At 34.1% G+C, this 13,845-nt stretch overlaps 1 protein-coding gene and 1 long non-coding RNA gene across 4 annotated transcripts in view; one reads left to right on the plus strand and one right to left on the minus strand.

Moving 5' to 3' along the window:
• Positions 1 to 13,845, plus strand: part of PALS1 (protein associated with LIN7 1, MAGUK p55 family member) — a 78,769-nt gene that overhangs the window by 48,221 nt on the left and 16,703 nt on the right. For all 3 annotated transcript variants that reach the window (XM_072963254.1, XM_072963255.1, XM_072963256.1), the window contains 4 exons: positions 194 to 340; positions 1,543 to 1,704; positions 3,537 to 3,614; positions 13,118 to 13,301. In XM_072963254.1, the coding sequence (XP_072819355.1) occupies positions 194 to 340; positions 1,543 to 1,704; positions 3,537 to 3,614; positions 13,118 to 13,301 (571 nt within the window). The remainder of the gene's footprint in view (positions 1 to 193; positions 341 to 1,542; positions 1,705 to 3,536; positions 3,615 to 13,117; positions 13,302 to 13,845) is intronic.
• On the minus strand, positions 71 to 13,521 carry LOC140696956 (uncharacterized). Its single transcript, XR_012073697.1, has 4 exons — positions 13,437 to 13,521; positions 12,678 to 12,923; positions 3,418 to 3,597; positions 71 to 605 (listed from the first exon to the last, which is right to left on the minus strand). It is a non-coding gene; the product is annotated as an uncharacterized lncRNA (long non-coding RNA).

The raw sequence follows: 13,845 nt of genomic DNA on the forward strand, positions 1-13,845 counted from the left end.
GTTATTACCTATAAAAGATACAGGGTTACATCTGTACTTCAATTGGAAAGTTTGGAAACAGATCTGAATATATAATTATAGCACACACAAAAGATTTAATGAGCAGAATATGTATGTGAGTAGGTTAAAAATCTCTCTACAGAAATAAAATCATGCTTTTACTTTGAAGTGCTGTGGGTTTCTTTGAAAACAGGCACTTTTGCTGGCCCATGATAAGGTTGCTGAGCAGGAAATGCAGCTGGAGCCCATTACAGATGAGAGAGTTTATGAAAGCATTGGCCAATATGGAGGAGAAACTGTAAAAATAGTTCGTATAGAAAAGTCTCGAGATATTCCATTGGTAAGTGTTCTGCATCTCTGATAGGATATCCTTTCTGCACAGAGATCTTGTGTGTGACACACAGTTGAAGACACTTTACATTTCTGGTAGTTTTTCTTTTTTCATGTTAGGTTTTTAGAATTATTTTTATGTTGTTGTTCATACTCCTTATTCAGTTGAGAAAAAGTTGTTCATCATCTTTTCTCAACCATAATTTGATGAAAATAGCTTGTGAAGTAGTTGTTGAACAAAGAAGGGACATTAATCTGCTTCATTATTCTCCCAGCTTTAAAAAAAAAAACAATAAATTAGAAATTCTGATCTTTTCATTCATTACAGTTATATACTTTATATATACAGAAGTATGCATTGTTTAATGTTAATATTTTATAGTTTTTATATATAAAACTTTTTGCTCTTTCTTAGTATACTATCATTGCCTCAATTTTCTTTCATTTTAGAGAAATATTCTTGAATCCTGAGGTCTCAAATTATGTCTTGTATAGTGTGGTACATGTAATAGGGACTGCATTTTATTAAAGAGAAGTTTATGTAACTAGGTTTTTTCCACCTCCAGAAAAAAGAAATTGGAAAAATTTTAAATTATGACAGAATTTTAAAATAAAAGTTCAGGAGAAGAGTGTTACAGACTATCCCCTTTCAAGCTTTTTTCTGTATTTCATATTTCCATTTTTTGAGTGTATGTATTTCAGCTGTGCTTCTAATTTGTGTAATAAATATTAATGTTTAATACAGTTTTGATGTGAATTGGACACAGCTATAGTATTTAACATTTTAAAAATTTACCAGGCTAGTATTCATCCCTGCATCATTATTTTGAATTTAAAAATACTTTTATAGTTATGTCCAGTTCACTAATTATGCTTATAGTATAACCATTTGAATAGCTTCCAGCATGAGAACAAATTTGATTATAGGCTTTCACATTGTTTTTGAGCCAAGTACATTTTTATGCTGTTGTGCGCTTCAAAAGTCTGATTTTAGAATTTTAACAAACAGAATACTTCTGAAGCAAAAAATGTAGGGGAAATGGTCAGCTGTCAAACCAAATTGCCATGATTACTCTAGCTGTGTAAGTGAATTTTTTTCTAAGCATAACTGAAGGCTAGTATTGTTGAATAGAAAAAAAACAATTTAAAAATGAGGAAATGTTTAACAAAAAATCCATTTTTATTTTAAAATTAGATATTGAATTTTTTTAGGGTGCTACTGTTCGTAATGAAATGGATTCTGTCATCATTAGTCGGATAGTAAAAGGAGGGGCTGCAGAAAAAAGTGGTCTGTTACATGAAGGAGATGAAGTTCTGGAGATTAACGGAATTGAAATTCGGGGGAAAGATGTCAATGAGGTTTTTGACTTGTTGGTAAGTTGACTCATGTAGAAGAATAATTGACAGGTTCACAGAAGTTGTTTTCTTTGTTATTAGACCTCAATAAAAATATTTTAAAAGCATTGTAAAAATAATTGTTAAGAGCCAGTATATCATATCCAGCGTAATTTTCACATGATGTAATTGTTTCCACAATATTCGTTGGTAGAATTTTATTCTTCTATGGGTACTACTGATATATAACTACTAAATGTATTTCAGTTGCCTCTGAAATCACTAATATAACTCATTAGTTCATTCAACATATATTTATTGAGTGCCTACTATGTGGTAGCTGCTAGGGAAACTAATGACAAAGTTCATCCCCTCTTGATTTTTGTTTGTTTTTTTTTTAATTATCTTCAATTCATTATTGTTTCCTTAACAATATTAGATAATAACAATGGTATAGATCTACATTATTCAGTATGATAGCTACTAGCTATTTGTTCTAGTTATTTCTATTTAAATTAAGTAAAATTTAAAATTCAGTTCTTCATTCATACTAGCTACATTTCAGATGCTTAAGACCAGTATGTTATTAGTGGCTACCATATTAAGGTATAGGAATAGGAATATGGCATTCTGCAGTTCTAGTCCACTCACCAGAATTCTTCATTATGGAAAGTTCTGTTAGATAGTGCTGGTGTAATCAGGAGGCCATTTATAGTCAACTTTTAAGGGAAATTTATAATCACTTCATATATGCCTGCAAGCCAGGTTTATATTCTTATTTACTTAACATCAGTTGTTGCAATATAATGTTTCCTATCTGCTGATGTCTGTTGAAGAATCTAAAACACCTTCACATCCTTGTTTTCACCCAGTCCTTCATTGCTAGAGCAAAGTGCCAGTGATCACTGTTTTTAGTCCTTGTTTTATTGGCTGCTATATTTAGATTGAGCACTGCTCCCTGCTCTCAACCAAAAGTTGTGATTACTGTCGAGGCTGCAGGTATCCAAACAAGGCAGGCAGTGGTGTACAGTTGTCCCTTGGTATCCATAGGAGATTGGTTCCAGGGGTCCCCATGGATACCAAAATCTCCTGATCCTTGAAGTCCTTTACATAAAATAGCATAGTATTTGCATATAACCTATGCACACCTTCCAGTATACTTTAAATAATCTCTAGGTTGTTTGTAATACCTAATACAGTTTAAATGCTGTATAAGTAGCTATCTGCAGGTGGTAAAATCACGTTTTGCTTTTTGGAACTTTCTGGATTTTTTTTTTTTTTTTTTGGGAATTCATGGTTGGTTGAATCCACAGATACGGAATCTGTGGATAAACAGGGCCAGCTGTACTGGAAAATAATAAAGAACCTAGCAGTAAGATTCTCTACAGTTAAAAATTAGAATGAATGACATGACAAAGATGAGGCATCTGGAAAGTAAGAATATTTGTATTTTGCATCACTTTTCTAATCCTAGTCGCAATTACTGTTTCACATTCTACTGTATTAAAATTCATGTGTGTCAGAGTAGATAACCCAGAAATGCCGTGATATCCTCCAGCCCTTCACCTTGGTATATTCCTAAGCTTAAGCTGAATGGAAGACAAAAACCCAAACTTATAGGCTGAGTGGCTTTTTCCCCAGTGGATCAGAGGACTGGAATTGTGAAATGCCATATTCCTAGGTAGCAGTAGTATGATGGGGTCCATGAAAGGCATAATTTGTGCTTCCTGATAAAATGGGTTTCATGTTTACCTATTTTTCTAAGTCTCCTTGGGGTTCCAGAATAGTGCAGTTTAGGAACTTTGTTCATAAGATCATGGAAAGATTTTCATAAATAGAGCTTTTGAAAATAATACACTCTTCTCTTACAGTCTGATATGCATGGTACTTTGACATTTGTTCTGATTCCCAGTCAACAGATCAAGCCTCCTCCTGCCAAGGAAACAGTAGTAAGTGATTTTTTATGTTCATTATTTGTTGTATAATGGCTACTGTTTACTTTTTTTAATTAATAAACTTTATTTTTTAGAATAGTTTTAGGTTCACAGGAAACTTGAGCAGAAAGTAGAGTTCCCACATAATTCCTGCCCCCACACATGCACAATCTCCCCTGGTATCAACATCTTACACCAAATTCACTTTAGTGAATTAATGATTTCATTTTTATCCGGAGATCATAGTTTACTTTAGGGTTCACTTTTGGTGTTGTACAAAATGTATCATTGTTGGTGTTGACAAATGTATCATTACCTATATCCCCCGTTGTACAGAATAGTTTCATTACCCTAAAAATCCTCTATGCTCTGCCTGTTCATCACTGCCTGCCTCCTAACCCATGGCAACCACACTGTCTCGACTATCATAGTTTACCTTTTCCAGAATGTCATACAGTATGTAGACACCTGACTTTCTTCACTAGTGGTAGCATTTAAGTTTCCTCCATGTCTTTTCATAGCTTGATAGTGCCTTTCTTTTTAACATTGAATGATACTCCATTGTCTGGATATATAACAGTTTACCCACACATCTGCTGAAGGACATCTTGGTTGCTTCCAAGTTTTGGTAGTTATAAATAAACATACCTGTGTAGGTTTTTGTGTGGACATAAGTTTTCGGCTCATTTGGGTAAATACCAAGGAATTGAAGACTTAAGTCTAAACAAAAACTTGCACAGGGATATTTATTTATCAGAAAGGTCACTCTAAGTATTTCTTGCACTCAAGTAAAAACAGGTAAATTTGATAGATTTTATTTAAATAAATATGAAATAATATTTCTAATTTCATAAACTGAAAACTGAAAAATAGAAAATACTTCTATTTCGGAATTTGTATGACTTATGGCATTGAACTTTGTCTTTTTCTCTCATTATAGGAAGGTTTATTTAACTTAAACATGCATAATATGGTGGGAAAAAGTGGGTTTTTTTGCGAAGTATACGCAACTCTTAATTTAGAATGTATATTGCTTTTTATGTTAAACACTTTCTCTAGCTATATTAAAAGACAGATGGACTTCATTACCCTATGACCTAGCAATTCCACTCCTAGGTATATATATCCAAGAGAATTGAAAACATACCTCCTCACAAAAACGTGTACATGAATGTTCATAATAGCATTTTTCATAATAGCCAGAAAGTAGAAACAACCAAAATGTCTGCTAGCTGGTGAATGGAAAACAAAATATGGAATATCCATAGAATGGGATATTATTTGGCAATAAAAAGGAATAAAGTACTGATGTATGCTACAATATGAATGAACCTTGTAAAAGTTATGCTAAGTGAAAGAAACCAGTCACAGAAGGCCCTGGATTGGTTCATCTATATGAATTGTCCAGCATAGGTGAATCCATAGAGACAGAAAGTAAATTAGAAGTTCATTAGGTAAAGGGTTGGGAGTTAGGAGGGAATGGAAATGGTTCCTTATCAGCAGGGGGATTCTTTTTGGATTAATAAAAATGTTCTAAAGTTATGGTGTGCAACTCTGAATTTACTAAAAAATAAACAAACAAAAAAATGCAACTGTATACATGGGTGACTTGAGTAGCATGTGAATTAAAGCTCAGTAAAGCTATTAAAAAATCATAGACTTCAAAGTGCTGGATTTACATGGCAGCCTCATGTGTTGCTGCTTGTGTTACTATTCTTAACTTTTGTACAGACATAACAGTTTGAAAGAGAACACAGTTTTATTTTTTTCTTAATATTTCATCACAGTTATGCTTTATATTTTTGGCTGTCATTCTGTGTCCCTTTATTGAAACATACTGGAGGCGATATTGCATTTGCAACCTTCCTTCTGTTTAAAGTTCTTTGTAGGAAGAGAAATGAGGAAATAGTTTGTCTCTAAATTTCAAAAGCCTTGCTCTTTGTGCACTACTCCTTTTCACATACCTCTCCTGAACTTCAAAATTAGTTCTGCAATCTGAGGAGACACAACAGAAGATGGTTGGAATATGCACTTATTTATATGGCTTTCAAAAGAAAGGGAGAGAGAGGAAGGAGAAGAAAAGATGTCAGGTTTATCCCTTTTAAAGTACAGCATTTGATGGGTAGAGATCTTTTTAAAATAGAAACAATGATGTTTGATTTTTTTTTCCTTCATTTCCTCCTTTTGTTGTGAAGAACTCTCAATTGCAATATCTCTTGCAAAGTTTTTATCAAACTTAACAGGCTTAAAATGAACTACTATTATTAATGCTCACATTGAAGGTTTCCACAAAGAAAACAGTAATATAGTATCATAATTTTATTTGGCACATGCAGAATAATTATATATAGTATTAGTGATTTTAAGAAATTAGGACCAATTTATTGAGAATCATTGTGGTACAGGTCTGGATCTAGTAAGAGTAACTTACTTGCTTGGTATCCTTCTGATGTATGTTTTATGATGTTAGAAAGAAACATATTTATGACAGATAAACAAAATAGATGTTACCTGAAACCCCACCATAATCACTTGCTGAATACAAATGCAATGACTAAACTGTGTCAAGACAAGTACTGCTTTATTTGGAAGATTTCTTTTGTATCACATATAGCAGCCAGTGGCTGCTCTGTAGTTGCAGATGGCCAGAGTCTTGGCATCTTTGTACTGGCACGTTTGTCCCAGGAAACATATACATTGTTTAAACTGCAGTTTCCTTCTCTCCACACTGACCTTAAAAAATAGTTGAAGTTCCCAGACATGTGTGTAAAACTTTAGATTATTCCACAACATAATTGAAATAATATTGGAGGAACAAAATAGAATATTTGAGCTGAGGACACTTTTCTCATCTAGTCCAATGCCCTAATATAAGCAGAGGAGTAAATTGAAATGTAAGGGATCATGGTGCTTATTAGTGATGGACTATGCACTCAAAAATTCAGAGATTATTGATTGTCCAGTATACATTAGCTATTATTATGGCTACTTTGTGCCAGGCATAGTACTAATTGTTTTACATGTGTTACCTCATTTAATCCTCACAGCATCCATTTGAAGTATAGATATCTTTATTATTTCCATTTAACAGACATTTAAACTAGGACTTAGAAAGGTCAAGTTCATTGCCCAAGCCCACTATTGGTAAGTGACTGAGTCAGGACTAGAACGCATCCCTATTCCAGAACCTGTGCTGTTAACCACTGTGCAATATATCAGGCAGTGTCCCATGAAGCCACGAAATATTAGAAGGCCTCTACATTACTATTTATTATCAATCCAGAAAAAATAATTAGAATACTGTGACAGAAATTTTAACTGTAGATGAGTTAACCTCTTAGTAGCTGTATGTGTGATAACCAGTCTGGATTCTGAGCACAATAAAAGCGTATTATGAGACTTCAGTGTTTGAAATTGATGTAGGGCGTCTCTTGCCTCTAGGAGACTTAATTCTAATGACTGGGAGCATGACTAAAGTGTTTTGATTTGTGGGGTCTGGGCTGGGAGGTTAGGAGAAAGATGTAGTTTCAGGGGAATTTAAAGGCTTAGGCTAGGAGGATGCTGAAATCACAGTTTAGGGATACAAACCGTAGCATTAGCCACTAGCCCAGTGGTATTAATAATTAAAATATTAAGGGCTCCAAATAATTTTTTTCCTTATAATGAATATCTGTTGGATCTCTTTTGTGTATTGGACACTGTGCTAATAATAAGCACTGGGTTTATAACAATGAACGTAAATTATTTATAGTTTGTGGCAAGTGATAAGATGGAAATAAATAGAATATGAACACTGAGAATAAAAAGAGGTGGGATTGGTTATATAAAATTGACAGGAAAAGCCTCCTGGGGGCAGGCAGCATGAAGCTGAGACCTGTAGGGTGAGATGAATCCAGGCCTGTTAATTGCCAAAAGAGCTTTCAGGTATAATTTCTAAAGAAACTTTGTGTAGAAAGCTTATGGGGGTGGAGCAAAGTAGGGGAGTAGGAAGGTAGGGAGGGAATCTAAAAGATGAGGCTAGAGAAGTAGGTAGGGCCAGGTCAAGTAGGTCTTCTTGGATGTAGCAGGGAGTTTGGATTTTAAATATGTTAACAAGATCTGGTTTGTATTTATTAAAAAAAACACTTCTGGCTGCTGAGTGGAAATTGAATTAGTAGAGCCAATAATGGAAGCAAGGAGATTTAGGAAACTGTTGCTGAAGCCATTATAAAGTATGATGGTGGCTTAAATTTCAGTGTTAGCAGTCCCAGTGGAGAAAATGAATCAATATTCTGGAAGTAGAAATGGCAGGAAAGATCTGGGCTATAGTTGTATTTATTGTGAGGAGATCAGGTCAGGGGAGCAGTCTGTTTATGTGTGCTTTATGTGTTTGCAGAAATTTTACAGATAAAAAAAATGATAGTTTAAGGATGTTCACAGCCTATGAAGATAACTGGGTTGTAAGGAAAGGGTGAGAACCACTGCTATCCAGTGTATTTTTCTCTTAGAGAAAAGGTATAAAATATATAATTTTCATCTTAGTTTTTCCTCATTTGGAAGATACGGAATTTTACAACGTAATAAGATTTTTATAAATATATGTTTTATCAGAAGATGCAAAAAATGTTGAAAATTTTAGTGTGCAGTATATTAAATAAACATCCCCTTTCAAGTTAGGGCAGTTGGTCTGTTAAGTTTGCTGTTACCCTAAGGTTCACATTTCTGTCTGCCTACTATTAAACATCCATTGGATGCCCCACAGATACCTCAGATTTCTTATGTTGAAAATGGAAGAGAACAACTAATAAAGATATACTTTCTTGAGTGGGCATCAGGGAGGAGGAATCTCAGGATGAGGAGGAGGATTTTGAAAACTGTTGCTTGACACTGCAAAGACTTTTCTTGATGCTGTCCTTAATTTTATAGTCTACCTTAGTGTAAATTTCAGGCCAAAGATAAAAAGAAGACACATGTCCACTATTTTCTCTTCTATAAGTAATTTTAAACATTGGAGATAAATCTACTATAATAAGAAATACAGAAATAATAATTACAAGGAGAAATTATTTTTGAGTATTGAATCCCTTAGGTAAGATATAAATAATGAATCATTATTCCTTTACCATGTCCCCATGATTTGGACTTCAAATGTGAATCGCTTACAGATGCTGAAAAATAAAAAGGCAAAGAGAAAAACGCTGGGCTGGGAGATACTTGAATCTGAACAACTCTATAATTTAAAATTTAAACGGAAGTTTTTGTTTGGATTAGAAACCAAGCATTGTTTTGATTAGGCACACGGTACTGATACTACATTGTTAAACCCTGGAGCCTTCCTCTGTTGGGTCAGCATCTCTCCTTATTTGAAATGAGCTATGTTATCTGTTGCATGGAAAACAAAGTAAATTAGCCACTAACAGAGCTGAAGAGGAAAGACTGCTGGAACTAACTTCTAGAACTGATAAGAATTGCAGTGAAATATAGGTATACCTCTGAAATATTGCAGGTTTGGTTCCAGAACACCTCAGTGAAGTCAATCACATGAATATTTTGCACAAGATTGCAATATTATTGTGTTTAAAAAACAACATATGTACATTAATTTAAAAATACTTAATTGCTAAAAAATGCCAATCATCATCTGACAACACAGGGTTGCCATAAACCTACAATTTATATATATAAAAAAGCAATATTTGCAAAATGTAATAAATTGAAGTGAAGTAAAACAAGATATGCCTATATATGGATAGAAGTCACATAGTACATGTCAGGACAATACTCAGACTTTGACTGAATCAAATGGTTAATTTCTCTGATAGGAAATAAACTTTGCTCTCAGTTTTAGAGTACATTTTAAACAGCACTAGATAAACTTGTCACATAAACAAAGCATATCCTATGTACTCCTCTTCCCAGCCTACACAAAGGCAGGCCTCATTCCAAACCAGCTCAATCTGAATAGTCAAAGGGTGAAACCTAGGCAAGAATAGAGAGAAAAGCATCTCTGGGTGATTTTGATTGGCCTCTGTCAGAGGTCATAGACTTAGATACAGCATCCGCACCTGTCTTTCAAGTTTCCCTCATAGCAGTAGTTCCCTAAAATTTTAGGGTACATCTTAAACAGCATGCATGTAACAAATCCAGGGAACCTAATTTAAATGCAGTCTGAAAGTCTGAAATGTGACATAAGAAGTATTTTAATAAAATCCTAGCAAGTGATCTGAGCAAAAAAACTGAAAACAGCATGCTGGGTATTGATTTCAAAAAGTGATTTGATAAAATTATCAATCAGGCTGACAGGTAGTCTTTCTTCATAGATCTCTGAAAAGCCTGCTAACAAAAAGATCTCTCCACCATCTCAAATGATGCCTGTAATTTCATTTTTAGATTTCCAAGATTGGCTAAAAAGCAACAATTTAAACAGATTTTTGGAAGCATTATTGATTGACAGGGATGGTTTTCAAACAGGTTTTTTTGATCATCCAGTATATTAGAGACTGAATGCCAAGATTATAAAATGGTATTTGTAATTTTTTTACCCAGTCGCTTAACTGTTTTGACTCACAGCTATCCTGCAAAACTCTCATTTTTGTTTTTAACTGACAGAGTTTTCAGAATTTGAATAGTCTGTTTTCACATCAAGCCTTCACAACAAGGCTCTTTAGGCACTCTCTGGTTGGAATACAGCAGAACACTGTCAAACTGAGGAGATATCTTAACCATATTTTATTCAAGAATGTGTACCATATGTTTCCATTCACATGAAGTAAAATACAGGGGAAACTAATCTGCTAGAAACCGGGATGATGTTTACCCTTGGTTGGGGCACAGCGTGGCCAGTGACAGAGGGACACAAAGCAGGGCTTCTGGGTGCCAGTGGTGACTCTGGTTCTTGATTGGGTACTGGTTACACATGTGTGTTTTGTTTATGAAAATTCATTGAGCTGTACACTTAACGATTTTTGAAATATTTTCATTGATGTACGGTCAGTTTATAATGTGTTTATTTCTGGTGTACAGAACAATGCTTCAGTCATACATGAATGTACATATATTCTTTTTCATATTTTTCACTGTAAGTTACTACAAGACATTGAACATAGTTCCCTGTGCTATACAGTATGAATTTGTTTATCTGTTTTATACATAGTAGTTAGTATCTGCAAATCTCAAATTCCCAGTTTATCCCTTTCCTTCCCTTTCCTCCCTGGTAACCATACGTTTGTTTTCTATGTCTGTGAGTCTGTTTCTGTTTTGTAAATAAGTTCGTTTGTCTTTTTTTTTTAGATTCCGCATATGAATGATATATGGTATTTTTCTTTCTCTTTCTGGCTTACTTCACTTAGAATGACAATCTCTAGGTCCATCCATGTTTCTGCAAATGGCATTATTTTATTTGTACATTTATGATTTTGTGTACTGTTTGAACTTATGTAGTACATAAATGAAAAGATACTCCCCAAAAACAGGCTAGCATCTAAGTTCTACATTTTTAACTGGATCACTTGCTTACTTCAGTGTTGCTGTTTCTATATTGGGACTTAGATTTCCTCATTTCCTATTTATAGTAGTTAGTAAAATATTTTTCTGAGATTAAAAAAAATTCTTTCTCTAATAATACCTTCAAGCAAAATTTCTGAAAGAGGCTGTTACTTTCATGAGGATTCTTGGTTATTATGCCTTTTAATGAAGTTACAAAGTATTTTATCAAATTTCATATAGTTTATCATCATTGATTGAGAATAGTCAATTTTTAAAGTGTTTCATGAGCTGAAAAAAGATACTCTTTTCTCATAAAACAATTTTTGAAGTGGATTGGTATTATCTTTATGATAGGTAGCCTCAATTATGGTGAGGATAAAAGGCTTAAGGTAAGTCAGATAACAATTAGATAGAAAAAGACTCAGATTTATAAAATTCTTAGGCTGTCCATCAAATGCTTTGCTCATTGAGCCCAAACCTGAAATTTAACCTATGTAGGGTAGAAAAACTCATTGAATACAGGTGTTGGATTTTGTTAGATCATAGTGGGCTGCTTCAAACTAAATGTCCATCAACAGATGATTGGATAAAGAAGTTATGGTGTGTACACACACACACACACACACACACACACACACACACACACACACAGGAATACTAGTCAGCCATGAAAAAGAATGAAATAATGCCATTTGCAGTGACATGGATGCTAGAGATTATCGTACTAGACCTAGAGATTATCATACTAAGTGAAGTAGATCAGACAAAGACAAATATTGCATGATATCACTTATATGTGGAATCTTATGATGCAAATGAACTTATTTACAAAAAGAAGCAGACTCACAGAAAACAAACTTATGGTTACTGGGGCAGGGAAAGGTGGGAGGGATGAATTAGGAGTTTGGGATTAGCAGATATAAATGACTATATATAAAACAGATAAACAAGTTCCTCCTATATAGCACAGGGAACTATATTCAAACTTTATAATAACCTATAATGAAAAAAAAGTATATATATAATATGTGTGTGTGTGTGTGTGTGTGTGTGTGTGTGTATGTGTATGAATGAGTGAACCACTATGCTGTATACCAGAAACTAACACAACATTGTAAATCAACTCTACATCAATTAAAAAAAAAATAGCCTTCTTACCAACTTTAGAAATACCACATACTGTTTGACCAGGTTGGATAGAAATTATTGATGGAAATGTTAAAGAGAATATTATTATACCTTCTAAAAAAAAAAAGAATACTTTGTTATATCTTATAGTGGTATACTGGAGAAAATAGCACAGGAAATAATTTAGCTCTCAGTAAGGCCAATGTAAATTCTTACCTTTAGAGCTAAAGCATAACAGGTTTTAGATGTGCAAAAACTCAGTGAACAAAAGTTTTAACCTGTACCGTTCGTAATATTTAAAAGCTTACATATAGAATATAATAGGAATTGATTATAAACTTGATTTAGACAATTTTAGCAGTTTGGGATGCGGTTGTTTATGACCTAAACATGTCCCTTTAGAAGAAATGCTGAAAGAGATGAAGGCAAGTTGCACTGCCATTGTGGTCGGAAAGGGATGACGGCACCAGGGAAACTGACACTCACCTGCTTAGATGACAGATGTGGTGAGGTTTACAGTCTACCTTTCCTGGTAGAGTGGTTTAGAAATTACATATCTCACTGCAGAGTCATTGTTTTCACAGGTCAGGAATGGAGGGGGAGGGAGTCTCTCTTAGATTCCTTCTGCTTCTCTCAAACCTTTGAGGCCCCTTAGCACCTCAGCTTGTTAACAGCTAACAGGGCATTGTTTTGCATACTCTTGTACACGTTTGCAGTCAACTGAGGGATTATCTTAATTGAAGAAAACAGATGAGCCTGAGAAAATTATGCCCCCAAAATACTGTTACTAAACTAACCTCCCTTCTTTCAACTCATGCCTTTGCACTAATGAAAAATTGTAACATTCAGTTATATTTATGCTAACTGTTCTATGTTGCCATTTCATTATTGTTGTTATTTTTATTTTTACCCTTTTTATCTTTTAGATCCATGTAAAAGCTCATTTTGACTATGACCCCTCAGATGACCCTTATGTTCCATGTCGAGAATTAGGTCTATCTTTTCAAAAAGGGGATATACTTCATGTGATCAGTCAAGAAGATCCAAATTGGTGGCAAGCCTACAGGGAAGGGGACGAAGATAACCAGCCCCTAGCCGGGCTTGTTCCAGGTAAGAAACAATATAGAGAAAGTACAGAGTTAAAATAACATTTAAAATACAAGCCTTAGAATATAAATACCCACTTTTTCGTGCCTTTTAAAACACGATACTACTTTTTCATGTAGTTAGATTTTTATGTTTTACCTGCAGCATGAGTGTCTTGTATATAAATGTGACCAATTTATTGGGCTTTAGACTGTAATTATATAATCTCATCAACTAATCCCATGTTATGCTACATTCACTGTAGGTATATTGAGACTACCCTGTTACCAAGGCAACAGAACTTATATTGAACAACAATAGCATCAAGGCAACAAAATTTATACTGTAACAGGAGATTATTATAAATGAGGCATCAAACTTGATGTCTGAGTTGGAATTTGTTAAGATGTTATTAAGACTCCTCACTTTATAAAGAATCAGAACAGTAAGATCACTGAATTTATCTCTCCTAAGATATCTTAGAGTGGAAATAGGATGCCTCCAATTTTTCATGAAGACAACTGTCCTAATTTAGACTAAACTAAAACTTAGGTCACAGTGGACATAA

The sequence above is a fragment of the Vicugna pacos genome, chromosome 6 (genome assembly GCF_048564905.1).
Source record: "Vicugna pacos chromosome 6, VicPac4, whole genome shotgun sequence".
Classification (NCBI taxonomy): Eukaryota; Metazoa; Chordata; class Mammalia; order Artiodactyla; family Camelidae; genus Vicugna; species Vicugna pacos.